The sequence below is a fragment of the Rhinolophus sinicus genome, chromosome 1, assembly GCF_057876585.1.
Source record: "Rhinolophus sinicus isolate RSI-liver-muscle chromosome 1, RSI-T2T, whole genome shotgun sequence".
NCBI lineage: Eukaryota > Metazoa > Chordata > Mammalia > Chiroptera > Rhinolophidae > Rhinolophus > Rhinolophus sinicus.
In genome coordinates, this window is record NC_142501.1 from 25,114,125 (window position 1) to 25,132,895 (window position 18,771).

General features: G+C 44.5%; 1 protein-coding gene across 1 annotated transcript in view; it reads right to left on the reverse strand.

Annotated features, from left to right (window-relative positions):
* VWF (von Willebrand factor) overlaps positions 1-18,771 on the reverse strand; it is a 131,562-nt gene that overhangs the window by 5,149 nt on the left and 107,642 nt on the right. Inside the window, exons 42-47 of the mRNA XM_019754370.3 lie at positions 18,270-18,475; positions 14,436-14,585; positions 11,272-11,382; positions 8,939-9,119; positions 8,053-8,093; positions 7,372-7,488 (exon numbers count right to left, since the gene is read on the reverse strand). Coding sequence (XP_019609929.3) covers positions 7,372-7,488; positions 8,053-8,093; positions 8,939-9,119; positions 11,272-11,382; positions 14,436-14,585; positions 18,270-18,475 — 806 coding nt within the window. The remainder of the gene's footprint in view (positions 1-7,371; positions 7,489-8,052; positions 8,094-8,938; positions 9,120-11,271; positions 11,383-14,435; positions 14,586-18,269; positions 18,476-18,771) is intronic.

An 18,771-nucleotide genomic window follows, 5' to 3' on the forward strand; every position in this document is an offset into this window, starting at 1 on the left:
TACGTTATTTGATCCTTGAAAGAGGGAACCATAGTATCATGTTTAAAAAGCCTTTCCCATGAGGCCAATCTGCATGGTACTGGACAGCTGGAACTTTGGCAGAAAATTATAGTTGCATTTGCCTGAGGAGTCAGAAGACAGAGTTTGAACCCCCTAGAATAGCTGAAAACTAAAGAGAAAACCTCAGAAAAGAGGAAGTCAGGAAGGAGAAGCCCCCAAATTTGCATATAAATTCCTTTCAAATCCTTGGCTGACCCCTGAATTATATACGCACAGAGGAGTCTATGAGGAGCCCAGGGCAGAACAATAGGTGGACAACTTAAAGAGCACAGCAGAAGTTTCATCTCCCACACACCACAGGGGAGCCAAGGTTTGCAGTCAGAATCCCACCAAGCTGAAGGGACTAGTTAAATACTAGGTTTTCATTGAAATTTCAAAAAAGCCAACCCTTAAGAGTAAGAACCATGTCTCAGGACTAAAATATTTACCCTTGGACTAAGAGTAATATTGAAACAGACCCTCCCTAATGTAGTTTAAAATCTAGCCTTCTTTAGTTCAAAGTGAACCACCAATAATCTAAGTTAGAAGAAACTTTGACATTTATCAGAGGAAATAACAGAATTGAGAGGCTCTTCAACATACCTCCCACCAATGTCTAATACACAGTAAAAGATTTCATGCAAAGGAATGGAAAAATTTGATCCACACTCAAGAGAAAACTTACTCAACAGGAACAAACAGACAAATGACTTTGGTATTGCAATTAGCAGGCAGGAACTTTAAAATAACTATGATAAATACGTTAAAGTGTCAAGAGAGAAAGATGGACATAATAAGAAAAGAGATGAGGAGTTTCAGGAGCAGCTTAGAAACTTTTACAAAAATCAAATGGAAATCCGAGAACTAGAAACATGGTACCCTAAATCAAAACTCACTGGATTGGATTAACTGCAGAAAAGAAAGGATCAGTGAATTTTAAGGCTGATCAATAGCAATTGTCCAAACTGAAGCATGGGGAGAAAAAAAGATTGGAAAAAATATAGAGAGCCCCAATAACCAGAACAGTATTGAGTGGCCTAATATACATGTAATTAGAGTTCCAGAAAGACAGGAGAGAGAAAATGGAACAGAAAACAAATAATAGCTGAATTTTTTTCCCAACTTGATCAAAAATCAACTTACAGCTCCACGAAACTTCATGAATCCAAAGTAGGAAAAGTATAAAGAAAACTACTCAGAATCATATACTCAAACTTCTGAAACCCAAACATAAACTGTTAAAAGCAGCCAATGGGGGTGGGGCAGAGGATGCACGCAGAATAACAATAAAAATGGCAACTAACTAGAAACCTATATTCAGCAAATGAAGAAGGCAAAACAAAGACGTTTTCAGATAAATGAAATCTGAGAAATGTAATTCCATTTGGCCCACACTAAAAGAAATGCTAAAAGAAGTTTTTTCAAGCCAAAGGAAAATGATATAACATGGAATTTCAGATATACAGAAAGGAAGAGCACTAGAAATCATAAATATATAGGTAAGTGTAAAATACCACTTTTAGTGACGGTCTTAAATTCTATAAAAGACAATTTACTACTTAAAGCAAAATAATAACAATGTCTTGTGAATTGATCTCTTATGTAGAAGTAAACCATGTGACAACACCAGCACAAAGTATAGGAAAAAGAGCAAATTGTACATGAAATAATAGATTATTAAATCAAGGTAGACTGTGATAAATCAAGGATGCATATTGTAATCTCTAGAGGGGTCACAGTTATCTCTACAACAAAATATTTTCTATTTTCACTTGTGATTTCTTCTTTGATTCGTGAATTATTTAAAAGTATTTTAATTAATTTCCAAATATTTGGAGGGGGTAATTATAATACCTTGTTGTTACTAATTTAAATTTAATTTCATTGTGGTCACAGAATATACTCTACATGATTTCAAAATTTTGACATTTATTGACTTTTTTTATGGCCCAGAATTTGGTCATGATAGGTGAAAATTCCCTGTGTATTTGAGAAGAATGTGTGCTCAGGAGTTTTAGAGTGTAGTAGCCTATCATTTTCAGTTAGGTCAAGTTGGTTGATGTAGTTTTCCAAGTCTGTATTTTTTTTCCCTACTTGTTCTATCAGTTATTCAGAGAAAACATTAAAATTACCTACAAAAATTATGGATACGCCTATTTCTTCCTCTAGTTCTGCCAATTTTTGCTTCATATATTAGCAGTTGTGCTATTTGATACATATACATTTAGGATTCTTGTGTTTTCTTAGTGAATCTACTCTTCTACCACTATGAAATAACCTTCTTTATTTTTGGTAACATTCTTCATCTTAAAGTCTGTTTTGTTTGGTATTAATATACCTACCTTAACTTTCTCATTATTAGTATTTGCCTGGTATATCTTTTTCTATCCTTTATTTTCAACCTGTCTGTCTCTTTAAATTGAAAGTGCTTCTCTTGTAAACAGAATACTAGTTGGGTCTGGCTTTTATATCCAAGTCTAACAATCTCTATTTTTAATTGCGATTTTGTTTTGCTCATTTACATTTAACGTAATTATCCATATGGTTGGGTTTAAATCTACCATTTTGCTATTCATCTGTTGTTGTCTCTGTTACTTGTTCTATTATTAATTCTTTTCTGTCTTCTTTTGGTTTAATGAAGTTTTTGGTTTTCTAGTATTTTATTTTATCTCCTCTATTGGCCTCTTAGCAGTATTCTTCAAGTTACTATTTTAGTGTTTACACAGGTTTACACATTTATCAAACTTCAACAAACTATATACTTAATATCTGTGCATTTTATTGTAGGTAGACCATATACCTCATTTAAAAAATAAATTTTACAAAAATCTAAAAAATAAGATCATCTATGACTTCCCATTGCATTTGGAATAAAATACCATCTCCTCGCACGTCCTGCAAGACCTGATATGGCTCTTTCCAATTTTCTGACCTTGTCTTATCCCATCACTCCCTTGCTCTCAACAATCCACCCTTGTGCATCTCCTAGGATCATGAATATGGCAACTTCCTCTCACCTGAGGGCCTTTGTGTATACTTTTCCCTCTACCTGGAATGCTCTTCCCCAGTCTTTGTACAAAGAGCCCTTTCTTATCCTTTAGTTGTCATTTTAATATCAGGCCTCAGAGAGGTCTTCCAAGATACAACATACGCACACACTCACACACACACACACACACACATTCTCTCTCTCTCTCTTTATAATACTTAACACAATTTGAAATTGTTGCTTGCCTGTTCAGATGTTTTTATCCTCCCTGAGAGGCATGAAATTTCCAAACTATTCTATGCTGTTCATCATTGTCTCCCCAGCAACTGGCTCTTAGCGGGCAATCCTACTGAGGAGAGGAGTTCAGCTAGGAACTCCTTGAAAGAGGCTTCAAGTGAGTGTCCTTCATTTATATCCACGTTGGAAAAAGCAGCAGCTTCTAGATAGCAAGATTTCACTGTCTTGCAAAAATGCCCCTGACTAAGGATTTGTACACACAGAAAAAAGACTGTGTGAGGACACAGAGAGAAGGCGGCCATCTGCAAGCCAAAGGAAGAAAACCTCAGGAGAAACCAATACTCCGGACACCATGATCTTGGACTTCTAGCCTCCAGAACTGTGAGAAAAATAGATTTCTGTTGTTTAAGCCAAAAAACAAAAAACAAAATGTCCCCATATCTCGGAGACAACATAGAATAACCAGCTTTTTATTTTACAAAGTATTTTAAACAATGTTAATAAAATAAAAATCTAAAAGCTACCATCAGCTGTCTCCTCACTGCATTAAAATTGAAGCTCTTTCAATTTTCCCCACCACTCCAAAAAAAAAGAAAAAGAACATAATCTCAAATTCTTTTAAAGAATAAATTTAGTTATGTGAGAAACCAACAACATTGTCATTCTTTTTCTCATTTGGCCACATTTAGCAATGACCACTTTGAGATTCCTTCATTGGAGCCCTGGGTTTTCTCTAACATGAATCTCTAGCAGGTCAATGTGGAACCCCCAGACAGAAGGCCTGGCTCTCTCTCCATCATGTCCTTTTTATTACACAGGGTCTGAATGCTCCTAACCAGCAAGCAAGGTTAGGAGTTGGCAAGCTTGCTCACAAATGAATTTAAACAATTTGCTACTCCTAAATCAAGCTTCTGAACTCTATGTGTCTTCAGGGAGTAAGCCATAGAGAAAGCTGGTGAGGCCTGAGCTCAGCACCAAACAGGGCAGCCAGGCCCAGCACACACACTCCACTGGGAAGGACCCTGCTGGAGTTGAGGCCGTCAGGTAGTCTTTCACTGGTGAGCTTTAAACTGTTTTCAGAACTGCGCAATTCCTGGAAGGTGTAGGACCACAGGAAATGGAAGAGGAAGAAAGCGATGGAATAAACATTGTGAAGGCATGTGAGTGGTTACAGTCAGAAGGAAGAAATAAAATAGGGCTTCAACCAGGCAGGATTTCATGAGAGCTTGGATTTGGGCATGTTTTAGTGACTGTTAGGAGTAAAGATAGGAAATACCCTCTGCTCAGCAGGCCCAGGGAGAAGAAACGGGACAAAACCTTTACAGGAGAAGTGAGGGAGCAGGGATAAATGGAGGAGGGGGCTGCAAAGTGAAGGGACAGGGGCAGTCCCTTCCACACACCAGAAGGCACAGTTAAGCCAAGAATAAGGAAAGATGGAGGGCGTTATGGAAGGAGAAAGAACAAAAAGAAGAGGAAGAGGGGTTGGAAGGCACTAAGAGAGGGGCAATGGTTTTCGAGCTGTGGTGGGGAGTTGGGAAAGAGGGACAGGAGAAGGAGGGGAAGCAGAGGAAGCACAGCAGAACCCACTACAGGGGTAAATAAAGAAAACAGACCCTCCAACAAGTCCTCTGCCCTGGCAGCCAAGAATACAGCTGCACTGGGAGACAGGGCTGGATTGAGCCTTGCTGGGCTTCTCGGCCATTGAGGACAGTGATCTGTATGCCACATGCCACCACACATCCATGGAGAAGGGCATACACACACACACACACACACACACACACACACACACACACACGCACACACACACACACACACACACACACACACACACGCACACACACGGAATGGGAGCACTCCTTCATGTGGCTCCAAACGTCGTTCTTGCTCCTCGCAGGAGCAGCGGCGTCCTCTGCTTGCCCAGCCAAGTTCCCAGCCAGCCAGAGTTCATTTGTTTAGGTCTGAGTAGCCAATTAGTCCTGCTGCCCCGTCCTGTCATGCCCTTAAAACTCTGCCTTGCACATGTCTCACAGCCCCTTTTTATAAATTATATCAACTGCTCAAGGCCCTCCAATCTGATCTCCCCCAGCCGTCCTTTTCTAACCCTTGTTTCTATCTGCCAGTCTGTTCCCTATTTCTCTTCCTAGAAGGTCCTCTCTTCTACATTCACCCATTTTTCAAGGTCGGATCCTGGTCACGCCCCTCCAGGATGCCTTCTCAGTGTTCCATTCCTCACGCTTTCCTTGAGGGTTCATCTGTCAAGCTTCATGTCTACTGTAGACTCATCAGCACAAACTACCTTCTTCTGGTCTTCTTTTAAGTAAAGCATTGTCTCCTCTGGGAGGAAATGAAGGACTCACATCTCGGGTGACACTAACACTTCAGTCTGATATGGGCAATTCAAGCAGAACTACCTAAACTTAATTCACCACAGCTCCCCCCACCTGCAGGAGGCCTCCCTGAGGGCCTTCATGTCGCAGAAGTCTCACAAGACCAGTTACCAGCTAGAACGCCGGCAAGTGAGGTAGGTTTCAGCAAAGGTTGAGAGATCTGTAGGAGGACTAATCTAGTTGTTTCAAGAGGGAGGAGGTGGATACACTGCCCTGGGGAGGCATGAGAATTCGAAGGAAAAGAGAAAGATTACACAAATCAAAAGGGGCCACGGATTTAAAAAAAATATTTAGAAACCTATCTAGACTGGATTCTAAAGCTGGATGGATTTCTAAGAACGCAGAGGAGGTTACAGTGCCACCTTCTGACCACCAGAGGGCGCAGTTAGAGTTAGCAGGGGGGCCCTCTAGAAAGCCGGCTACAGCCTCCCTCTTCCGCAACACAGCGTTGTCGTGGACCCTTCCTGCCCTGACAGTAGTTCAATGGGCATCCAAAGTGAAAGGGAAGCCACAAACTCCAGACGGCACTGTTTCATTCCGTATTTAAGCCCAGTTCTATTCTAGGGGGTTGTTACACACACACACACACACACACACACACACACACACACACACACCCGCTGTACCCAAAACCTTGAAACATAAATTGGGATTTTAAAAAAAAAATAGCAAAAACTTCGTTTTAATGGAGGCAGGAATGTTCTCTTGAAGCCATTCTATCAGAAATAGCTGTGTCTACTTCACATGTATTTTATTAAGCCCCTATTTGAAGCATGACACTCTGCCAAGTGCCATGAAGAACACGGAGCCTATGAAGCACCTGCGTGAGCGTTCCTTGACCTTGTGCCCAACCCCCTCCTGACGTCCCGTCCCCCTCAGCGCTCTGTGCTGCTCCTCTTACAAAGGTCTTCTCCCCAGACTCCACCCCAGACCCCTCCTGCTGTCTGGCTAAGTGGAGGAAAAAAGCCCTCCCTTGAAGCCATCTGAAAATTATTACTGAATTCTGTGCACCTCGCTCACAGGAAACTCATCTGACCAACTGTAGTTTCTAAAACAGCGGGAGTGCCAGGCATGGAGGGCAGCTTGTGGAAGAAGCCAAGGGGTCCTCCTGAGCATTAAGGCCCAGTTCCGGGCAAGGGGCTAAGAGTCATAAAACAATAAAATGCCGGTTTTCATTAACCAAACTAGAAACGATGACTCCACTACTCTTAAAAAGCCACCCCTGGGAGGAAATCAGAGCAAACGTAGTCATCGTGACCTGGCAAAAACACAGTGAAATATTTTAAACCCCCTAAATGTCCAATAATAAAAGCATATCCATCCCAAGGAATATTGTATAGAACCCTGCACCTATTAAGGGTCTGATAAATATTTGTTGAATAATTAATTTTTAACGTCTTCAAACAAAGTAGTGATGTTCCTTAAAATGTGTAAAGAAGAATACGAAACCGTAGATATGGTATCATGAGCCTTGCAAATGTTGTGTTTATTTTCAAAACGTAGGAAGAAAATGTTTAAAATTTATAAAACTAAATTATAATTATTTCTGAGAAACGCAATTTGGGTGGATGACTTTCAGTCTCTTCGTTACAGTTGTCAAATATTGTCCATAATCAGAAAATAATGAAAGCTTTATTTAAAAGCTCTGGTGAGGTCCCATAGCTTGTGCCCCACAAATATCACCCAGCCCCTCGGTCTTCAGTGACCCTCTCTTACCTGGGGGCAGGCCTCGCAGGTGGTCTTCCTGCACTCCAGCTCGAATACAGAGAGGGTCCCCACGTGGGCAGTACAGTTGCAAGTTGTGCACACGTCAATCATCAGACTCTTCCCAGGCTGGAAGCAGAAGCACCATGGTCAGGCTTCCCAGCAGGCTGACCCCCTGACTCTCCCACTCACCTCAGCCCCCTAAGCTGTCTGCCCTGTGAGTGACAGACGACCCAGCCTCCCATGGGTGCCCTGAGCCATCACCCTGATGCTCTTGCTGTCTCCACTGGCCCTACTCCCTTCCCTGCCTTCCCACCTCAAGTAGGGCAATGGTAAGAGTGAGGGCTTTCATGCCAGAGAGGGAGCTGTGGTGGTGGGAGAGGGGGACCGATTGAAATGTGCACAATGACTTCAGAGCCCTTCTCTGTACGCAGAAGAAATGCTTGCTCCTGGGGTTGGGCCAGGAGGTAAGTGGTGGGCAGGAGGCCCAGGCACTAGAGGGTTAGAAGACGTCCCAGCCTGGGCTCCAAGACATCTGGGAAGCCCTGGAGGCAATAGGAAGTGCATTGGGGGTAGGTCTCCCAGTTTTCTTTCATTTCCACATTAGAATGATCCTGAGTGGCCCACCCTTCCCAGAGCAACCCCATCCCTGCACCCCCCCAACTCGCCCTGGAGGAGAAGGCAGAAGCTCACCCCAATGATGGTGCCATTGAGCACACAGCCCTCCACAGGTTCTGGGGGGGAGAAAGAAATACAGGGTGTGAGAGTCCAGACAAAATCCTACACGCAGAGGATCCATTCAGGGCCTTCTCCTCTGGCCTGAGCATCTCTCCTCCACCTCCTGGCCCCTGGCCCACCCCCACCCCAGGACACTGTGGGTCCAACTGCCAGAGCCCACGGTGGCCTCGCTTCCTCGAGGCCTGCGGAGGAAGGGCAGGCTGCCTGTTTCCACCCAGCCCTCAGTGAGAACACCCGTGTGTGTCCTCTAGGGGACGGCATGTGTTTAAGTGATTCACATGTAAGGGTGAGTGTGAGGAGGTTTGGGTTTATGAAAGAATGAAATTCTACTCTGGGAACTTGAAGTCCCAAGATAAAATCACACAAAGAATTCAAGCACGTGTGGAGTTTGTTGTTGTTTGTTGTTTGCTGTTGGTTTGTTGGTTGGTTGGTTGGTGGAGTTAAGGGTTGGGAAGTTGGAATACTTTCCCCAGAAGAGGCAATACAGCGAATGATCAAGAAGGATTGAGAAGGGAGTCTCTACAGTCAGCGGAGCCTGGGTCCAATCCCAGGTCTACAGCTCATGAACTCCCATGAACCAATGAAGGTCAGAACTGCACCCGTCTCACAGGGTTGTCATGAGGGTGACAAGAGATAGTGGTACAAAGCCATCACTGAGTAATGAGGACCTTCAGCAAATGGTTATATTTCTCTCATCTTATCTGCTTTCCCAAAAGCAGTAGGAACGGATGGGAAGATTTTGATTCTGCCTATTTCTTTGAGTTGCTAAAAAGGCAAAGAATTCGGGAGCCCTTAGTAGAAAGAGGGGTTCAAAGGTGGGCCCCTGGATGGCATGCCTTACCGCAGTGACAGGTGGGACAACACTCTGAGGTCTGACAGCTCAGCTGGAAGCCCATGGGGCAGGTGGGGACATCCAGCTGGGGGCAGGAGACGTTCCTCTGTTGCACAAAGACCTCATCCTTCACTCGGACGCACTCATTGATGAGGCAGGGGTTCCCTGGGGAGGCCCAGTGAGAGCCAACCTGTGTAGTTAGAACACAAGAGGTGGGCAAGGCTGGGGCCAAAGTCCCAATGGGAGGGCGCTGTTTCCTCAGGGAGCTGGTTTGGGCCCTGGAGGTGAGCCCCAGCTTAACATCTAAGTCCCACCCACAGGGTAAGCTTGGGATGCTCCCTTCCCCACTCAGCATTGGCTGTGAGCTGAGCTCAGAGACTCCAGGGCACTGGGACCAGGACGCAGGAGTACGGGTTGGCATAGAGGTGAGGAGGGAACCTCAGCCCATGGGGAGCCTAGATACTTTCCATTCATACAGGGAGACAGCAAGAGACTGCGGTGCTGGTGTCCGACCCCTGCAGCCCTGCAATCTGTCCCTGAGCTTCTAGGGCTATGCATGGCTGGTGTGACCCCCAGGGTTGGTTCCAGGGGCAAAGAGCACTGAGCATGTCCAGAGCATGACCGGAGAAGTCACCGTGGAGGTTGTGCCTGGAGGTTCGTCCACATGTGCCAGCTTCAGATGCATCAATCATTGCACACCCCCTGCCCACTCCATGCCCTCACCTGCTGCTCTCAGCTCCTCACTTTCTCCTCTTCCCAGATGAGGAGCAGAAAATGCCAGACCCTTACAGCCACTCTCTTCACCGCGACTTCTGACTCACCGTGACCAAGCTTCCCGTTACAGGCTTGGCCCCAAGCTCTGACCTCTCCCCTCTGATTATTTCCCTGCTGAGGCCCGGCCACTGGACACATCAAGAGGATTCATGCCCCCCCACCCCCCACCCCCACCCTGTCCCTGACATGTTCCCAGCAGCAGCAGCAGTGGCAGAGCCATTGCTGACACCGACTCTCATAGGTAAGATGCAGACTTGAGTTGGGGGAGAGAAACTCAAGTCCCCTTAGTTTTATAGTCACTGATGTGGGTCTGAAGGGAGATGAGGGACTGGGGGTGAGGGAAGGGAGGCAGGAATACTGAGCCCCAAAGAGACCAGCTATCAGCCCCCACCAGGATGGAGCAACCTGTAACCTGAGCTGGAACCTGGCCCTGGGGAGGAGGGCTAAACCCTGCCTAATCCCAGGATGAATGGGGAGAAGAACAAAAAAAGGGTGGAGAGGAGGGACACAGGGCAGGGAAATCCTCAGGCAACAGGGATCAGAAGGGGGGTGCAGTGGAAACCCAGGAGGAAAACCTCAATGAGTCATTCTGTTGTCACCTAGGAGGAGCAGGCTGATGGGCCTGGGTAGGAGGTGCGCAGGGTCAGGGCAGACAGTTAACCCTTTACCTTCCTTTCTAAACAAAGCACATTTAGATCTTGCTGGAAGAACGCAGAAGGGGAGGGCCCAGAGATGCACCTCACACTCTTACAGCACCTGCCTCCTGAGGCTCCTGGAGGCTAGAACTCCCCACTTCATCCTCATGAATCGGAGTGAAGGAATTGTTACCATCCGGGTCTCTGGACTAATATTCCCCAGGAGGAACCCTCAGTGTTTCAGAAAATGGCTTGAGAAGCATCCAAAGTGACAGCCTGAGGGCCACAGGAGACGGCTACCTGCTCTGCTTTAGGAGAAGGAAGTTGGCTGGCGTTGGGGCTCAGAAGGAGAAGACAAGTGGGGGCTGCTAATGTGGCAAGACTATAGCCAGAGTTGCAGAAGTAGCTCTGGGACTTGGGGAATAGAAATATTGTTTGCCTCTCTGGGATATAAATTTCTCCAGTGGAAATCAGTGAAGAGGTCGGAGGACCCTGACGGGGTGGATGTGGTACAGAAGAGCATGTGCAGCCTGTGGAGTTTGATGGGGTGGTGGGCCCACGGCATGTGCAGGCGCTGAGGCCATCCCTACTCCAACCCCTCAGGGGAAGCAGGACCGCAGCTTTACAGGTGAACAGGAGAATGTAAATCCCTCAGGAGTTCACAGAACTCTTAGGGAGGGAACTGGGCATCTCCCAAAATCCACAAAATGGGAAGTCTGAGGCAATCTGAACTAGTTCCCAAAGGGCAAGGTAAGGCCAGCTGACCTCTGGATGAAACCAACAGCAGGATTAACCCCTGTGGGGAAAGCAAAGGGCAGGGGGTAAGCTCTGATTTTACAGATGAAACCAAGGCCAGCACTGGGCTGCAGAATGGAAAACCAGGCTGGTAAGGTCACTCTCCTCCTTCCTACCCACCCTGGGGCCCAGACCTACATTCTTCCAGTAAGACTGAGAGTCCCCTCGCGGTGAGCCAATCAGCACCTCACAGGCAGATGGCAGGCACCTTCCACAGCACTCGCCTTCAGGGAGGACATACGTGAAGCCCTGGAAAAACACAAAGAACACAGTGGAGCCAGGCCAGCAGTAGAGACACAGGTATGCTTATCTGCTCCACAGGCATACTGAGCCCGGAGGTTTTGCAGAGACAGTTGGACTGAACACTTGCATCTCTGTCATCCACCAACCTCAGGATCATGCTAAGAAAAGGCCAAGTAGTATCAACCATGGAGTCACTAAGTTAGTTGTTACACCAGCTGAAGAGACATAACTCTGCCCTCTGAAAGCCTCCATTTTGAGACCAAAATCAAGCCCAGGGGCTATTAAACACAGCCCAGAGTTCACTCAGCAGCAGCTAGCTGACCTAATAATCTTTACCATGGCCAAATCTAGGGCACCTCGTTGACTGGAGAAGAACATTCAGGATGCCTGGGATCTAGTCTCTGCTCTACGAGGGCTGACTACCCATGTGAGATGAGTACCTTTATCCCAAAACCTCTCACTAACGTGCAGAGTTGGGATTTCCCTGGTAGTTACTTGACATTTACCTAGCAGTTTATGGGCACAGTGAAATAAGAGAACAATAGAGAACAACCTTCCCCACAAAGCCTGACAGGGAGACCAGCATCCTGGAAGTTTGTGAGTCCATCTTGCCTCTTGGAGGTTCTCCAATCTGGCCAAAGCTTTAGGAATTTGTATTGAAACCCTCCACCAAAAATTCAGAAGCAATGTACACAGAATAAGCAAAACAGTGATGTGTGTGGTTGCCCCAGGATCCAATGCGAGAGAAACCAAAACTGGGCTTCATCTTGGATCTCTGTCCCTAAGAGAGAAGGGAATGCCTACAGCTGTTCAGGATGGGTGAGACTATGCCAAGCCTGCTCTGCTCCCCAAGCACACGTACACACAGGGCCAAGTCAGAAGGTACACACAACACTCGCTGTCATTCTAGCTGGTGCCTCTCTCTGGGGGAACATGAACACTCCAGAGACTTGGCTCCACCTCACACCACTTCCATGGGACCTGCTTACATCCCAACCCACGTCACAGTGGTGCCCAGTGAGCTGTCTCCAGTCTTATCAGCTGAGATTCTAGTCATTTATTTGCGTCTGTGTTGTACCAAGTACTTCGGAGGAGCCAACAAATTAGGATGATACAATCCTAGATATAAGATACAATCCCTTCACTATGAGACAGAATATACAAAGTGCCACAAAAGAAACAAAGACTCAGGGAGCACAGAAGAGAGTCGTCGATACCTTTAGGGATCCAGCGTCACTCCTGTGCCTCTCTCTAAGAGTGCTGAGTGACCTGGAATTGTGTGTTCTTCATATTTTCTGCTGCCTCCCGCCATGGGCAAACATACTGTCAATGTGACGGAGGATTCCCAGGACAGATGCCTTGTGCCCAAAACCCCACCAACCTTTCATGCTCAGGTCCTCCTAGCCTCCAAATTTCCTGGCTGCCATCTTTCTAAGAGTCCCCTCCACCTCCAGCATGCCCATTTTCTTGTTGCACAACCAGATTTATCCTGTATTTTCATCTCTCTTTCTTTTCTCTCACCCTTCCAAATCCTCTAGCTTATATCTGTTCAAACTATACATCACAGACCCTTCTCCTGGTCCAACAGTCTCTAGAAAGCCAAGTTTCTACCGTACGTCCTGCACGCTCCACAACAGTGGGACTGGACAGAGGATCCAATCCATGGGCTGCACTGAGCCCATCAATTTTCTTCTTGAGAAGTTTATCTACAGAACACAAAGATTGAGGAAGTCCCATTGGACAGGGATTAGCCCTGGATCTGAAAAGTCACGTTGAGTTGAAGCCAGATTCAATAAAGCCATGTGCAAATGAAATTTACGAGTAAGCAAAACTGCTTCCCAGAAGTTGACCTGCAATGAGGAGCTGGAGAAAGAGACACAGGGAGCTCATGGTACAAGTGGAGAGAAATGCTGTATGACCACTTATGTATCCTGCACTTCATTTCTGAGAGTTTTATTTTAGATAGCTTGAGTAGATTCTGTTCTTTGCCATCGAAACCCCCTACTGAAACACAAAATGTATTGGGTGGCAATTTTATAAAATTGACCTCTAAACAGCAATCTCTTTACTTGATAGCAAGTTATTTCCATTGCCTCCCATGGCCTATGGGAGGAGATAGAGACCAAAACAAGTTTCCAAAACCTAGCATTCCCAAAAGACACGCCTGGATACCACAGCATCATCATCCCCCAAAGTTGCCTAGCAACTCCGCTCCTCCTCAGTACCAGTATTGCAGGTAGAGAACAGATGAACTGAATGGACTCCCCATTTCTGGATTCACTCACAGGTCTTCCCTTGCATCATCAAACCACACATTTCTAAAACCACATCAAGAGCACTCTCCTCTCTGCTGTTAAATTTACAAAAGCAACCACGAGATGTATGTACTGGTTACTCTTCTTTTATCATCATTAACTATTGATGATACTGCAGTAGTAATAATAAGAACATCAAACCAGCAAGCAGAATTTGACCCACAATTTTCCCTGCACATTACTGTTATCTTTTTCTAGGGTCTGATCCGTCTTACATGTGCAAGAATTAGAGTCCCCAGAATACATAGGAGCCTTAGAGGCAGGGCACCATAAGAAGAATTAAAAAGTGAATTGGGGGAACAGTGATCATGTTTTCTATACCTCAAATTATAAACATGGTCTGGAAAATCACCAATGTATGTAAAAACACTATAGGACATTGAAACTGGGACAATCTGAGAAAATTCAGAACACATGTCTGTTCTAGGTATAGAAGGTGATGTCTAAAGAAGGAAGAGATCGGGAAAAATCAAGTCTTCTTTTCTAGGTATTTAATCCACATCTCTGCTCAAACCAACTCCACAGCCCTCTGGACTCAAGCCCGTACAACAGGATGACCATTAGTCAAGGACTGCATCACAGGAGGATGACATTGCAACTGTTTCCTAATGCTTCTCTCTTTCACCCAGCACCATGCCTCTCCTTCCCCCTCACCACAGCCTTGCACTTGCCCCTTCTTGGGATACCCTCCTACTTCCCTAGCCTGATTGCTTACCCAGTGCCCAGCCCCTCTGCGCCCCTTACCAACTGGCAGCTTTCTTCACAAGGCTTCTGAGAACACTGGGCCACACGCAGGCCCATCACGGCGTCCTCCATGTCGGTGCACGTGCACACATCACAGCCTTCCTCCCAGAACTGGCCCATGGGGTAGACGGTGCCTCGGTGGACACAAACCTGTGGACACAAGCTTTCCATGAGGGAACGCATTCAGTTCATTTAAACAAGAGGTTAGAAAGTACCTACTATGTATGGAAGCTTCTCTAGGTGCTGAGAATATAGCCATAAATAAAACCACCGTGGTCTCTGCCCACATGGAAGATTTTGCCCTCTTTTCTTCCCTGCCTACCAGCCTTAGAAAAGCCATTCCCCATCTACCCTAGCGGCCCCTGGTTGAGTCCTTCGTGACCCACAGGGCTGGGTACAACACACTGGCTGCCTTGATCTGCTTTCATCGCTGCCTTGACTGTATTTAACTCCTTTCTATGTCACACAGAAAGCTATACCCTAATTCTCAGACCCAGTAATGTACTGGAACTTGGAACCTATCCACATATAGCCTCTGTCCCATTAGGTGTGGGGTAAAGGTAAGGGAGGATTGGACAGGGGCCAGGAATAGGTGGTCCCTTGAGGCTCACAAATGGCAAGGAACACAACAAGCAAAGACTCTGAGGCACAGAATATGGGGTATTTTTGAGAGCCAAGGGATCCTATTTGAAAGAACTATAGGCTATGGAAGGGATGTGTGAAAAGGTTTGTTTGGATCAGAATATATAAAGTCTGGGATGCATGTGATATTTTGCAGGAGTGAAGTGCTACGGGATCTGTTTGATCAGGAAACATAATGAAAGTTTTGAAATTAATCCCAAATCTGACCTCCAAAACTATGAACAGCTCTCCACCCTCGTTCACATAATAGCAGTACAAATATTTTTAAATGATTATCCTATACCTGCTCAGTGTTCTGGCATCTGTATAACAACTCATTGAATGAGAACACTTGTTCTTCTATTCAGAAGCCTGCTGGAAAATGGTACCACTCCTATGGAGAATTTAGTAATAGCTAGCAAAAGTATGTGTGTATTGACCATTTGACTCAGAATCTCACTTCTAGGAATTTATCCCAAAAACACACTGGCAAAAATTCACAATGACAGATGCACTAGACTATTTGTTATAGCATTATTAGTAATAGCGAAAGATTGAAGCAACTCAGATGTCATCAATGGAGGACTTGTTGAATAAACTAAGGTGCATCCAAGCAAAGGAGTACCATGCAGTTGTCAAAAGGGATAAGGCAGATCTCTATATATTGACAAAGAATTATTCTATCATATATTGTTAAATGAAAAAAGAAAAATTCAAAACAGAATTTATAATATGCTGCATTTTCTGTGAGAAATGGGAAGCAACAAAAATATATGTACGTATATTTTCAAAAAGAAAAAATGGAAGAATATACCAAAAACTAATCAAAATTATAAATTATAGGAGAGAGAGAAGGAACAAGGTACAGGAAATGGGATAGAGGTAAGACTTCTGGAAAAGCATCTTAGGTTTTAGAATCACTTATATGTTTTATATAAGAAACATATTAAATCAAGAAGGAAATAAAAGAGCAACCTCTAAAAATGGAAATCAAATTGAAATACCTGATTAACTTCAGTGGCACAATCATACAGGAAAAATAAGTATTTCAAATCATTTTAAAAACCCATTATAGTATTTTGACCATATATCACTAATGGGTTTTTTTTTAGGAAAAGGAGAACTGCAAAGAAATCTTAAACCTCTCTCCATAATCTTAAATTATTATTATTATTATTATTATTATTATTGGTATTGCTATTTTTGAAACCATTATAAGCACATTGTAAGGTAAATCGAATAAGTAATTATGCTAATTATATGAGGAAACCCAGATTTTCAACTTAGAAGTGATACAAGTATAAATTAAAGAAGTTAAGTAAAACCCTATGATCAAATTTGAATCAGAAATATCACTATGAACTTATAAGTTTTCATCCTCTTTTAAAATATGTGTTTCCAAACGCTGTTCACCAGAAAAGTTAAGAGGCAATGTCAACCCACCAGCAATAAACATCTTTGAAATAGCTGATCCAAGGACTGAGGCAGGAAATGTCCAAGAGGAACGTGGACTACTTGTTTTAGAAAGCAAGAAAGCAATCAAAGGGTAATGAGGCCATGTCAAAAGGCTCCAGAACCAGAAGGGGCTTTCATTTACCCAATATAACACATTTTGACTAATTAATAATTAATTAATTAACATTAGGAGGAATCAAAACATATCAAATATATAAGTATCCATGAGTTCATAATGATACTAAAACAAAAACCAAAAAAAATCTGGTCACCATCAACTCATTGCTTTGAAAATTGGTGAACAAAAAGAATCAAGCATTTATCCTCCCATTCCTAAAGTAATTCTATGTCAGGGTAAGCAAAAGCAGTTGGAGGAAAGTTCTTATAGAAGAATCCCAGCTAGTAAATCCACAAGCCTGAGAAAAGTAGAGAAATGTCACCATTTTGCAACTCCTAATGACATAATGAATCTTAGGCGAGCAAACATCAATGAATATTAAAACTATTAGTTAAACGGTTGATGGGGGCACGTCATGAGGGAGAAATAGGCTGACACCACCTGAACCGAGGAATCAGTCTTACCTTTATAAGGGGGGCAACTGAACATGATGTGCCTCGTGGAATAAGGTGACAGGAAGCTGTATTCTTGTCCCCCAAAATTTAACGTGAGCATCATTAATCTTTCAGGTCTAACCTCTACCTTACTGGAAATACAGGGGATAGAGGAGCACACTAAGCAAAACCATAAGGAAATGATCAGCCAAATTCAGAACACATGGCACTCCAAAGAACAAATGACCCAGTTTCTCCAACAAATCAAAGGCATAAAAAATAGGGGTGGGGCTGCTATAGATTACAAACTCATAAGAAACATTAATAGACAAAGGGCAAGTTTGGGGGAGGTGAAAAGGAGGAAGAACAGAGACATAAAAAGCAGCAACCGCTGCCTCCTAGACCTGCTCCCACTTCCCCAGAACCTGGGGGCTTAGAAACCTTGAGCTGGAAGAGAATCCAAAGAGGACCAGAGGTCTAGTGCATTCCAGGCAAATGAGTGTCTGCTCTAACAAGCCACAAGGAAAGGTAAATGGCTTCTCTTTGGCATTCATTCCAGCAGGACTCACCCCAATAATCCAGCAACTACAACTATGCTCAAGTCTTCCTGCTGCAATTCTGGCTCAAAATAGCTCATCTTGGTGGATCTCTCCCCTATGACTGCTATTTGCATTTAATATCTGTACTATCCATCGGCACTTTATTGTACTCAGTTTATAGACTATTGTCTTACATATACTAGCAAGATTGTAAGTAGACTGCATCTTACATTTCTCCCATTGCACGTAACACAGTACCAGTTCTGGTAGAACATGGTAGTTTCTTGGTAAATACTGGATGGAGGATGGATGGGTGGGTGGATGGATGGATGGATGGATGAATATCAATTAACAAATGAATGCTAACTAGTCTCTAAAGAATCCATGCAGTCATATTATTTCCTTAGCTAACCTATAGATAAATTCTTTAAAGGTAGGAACCAAACCTTGTATCTTGTTTACACTTATACCTTGTTTACAACCTCAGCACCTAGCCATGCTAAGTACACAGTAGGTTCTCTATAAATACCTCCTGAGCTAACTAAATTTCCATTTAGGTTGAGATGGAATGCTGACTGTTCACCCACCAAGCCTGGGCATGAAGGCAAATCTTTCATGAGAAGCAGATGTTTGGCCAACGTCCCAGCCACAGCTGAGCAGCTCCTACCTTGTCGGGGAGGCAGGTGGTCGTGGTGCAGCCACAGTCATTGGTGATGGTCGAGGCCAGGTAGCCCAGGGGGCAGCTCACCGTGGAGTTGACACAGTTGCAAGCACACTCATACTCATCACAGCACTGGGTCTTCCGAAGGGTGGGCGTCCGGTGTGGGGGGCAAGAGGGTGGCGACTCTCTTTCGCATTCCTCCTTCCTGCAGGCTGAGGGGCGGCACCAGGTGACCCCCTAGTCCTACCACACTGAGTGCTGCACTCAGCCGGGGTTTGTAAGTATTCAGCTATTGTATAAGGACCCAAGGAACTCTAGACCCAGAATATTAAATCAGAACTGCACATGAGCCCAGCTCAGGGACTTCGGAATATTCAATGATACCAAACAGCAGTTAGTCTATAGAAAAATAAGAACATTAACCAAAAGGAGAAGTGTGAAGCTGGGAATTTTAATGAAGTAAAGGCTGCTCAGTCCCCATTTTATCACCTTCCCATGCATATTTGCA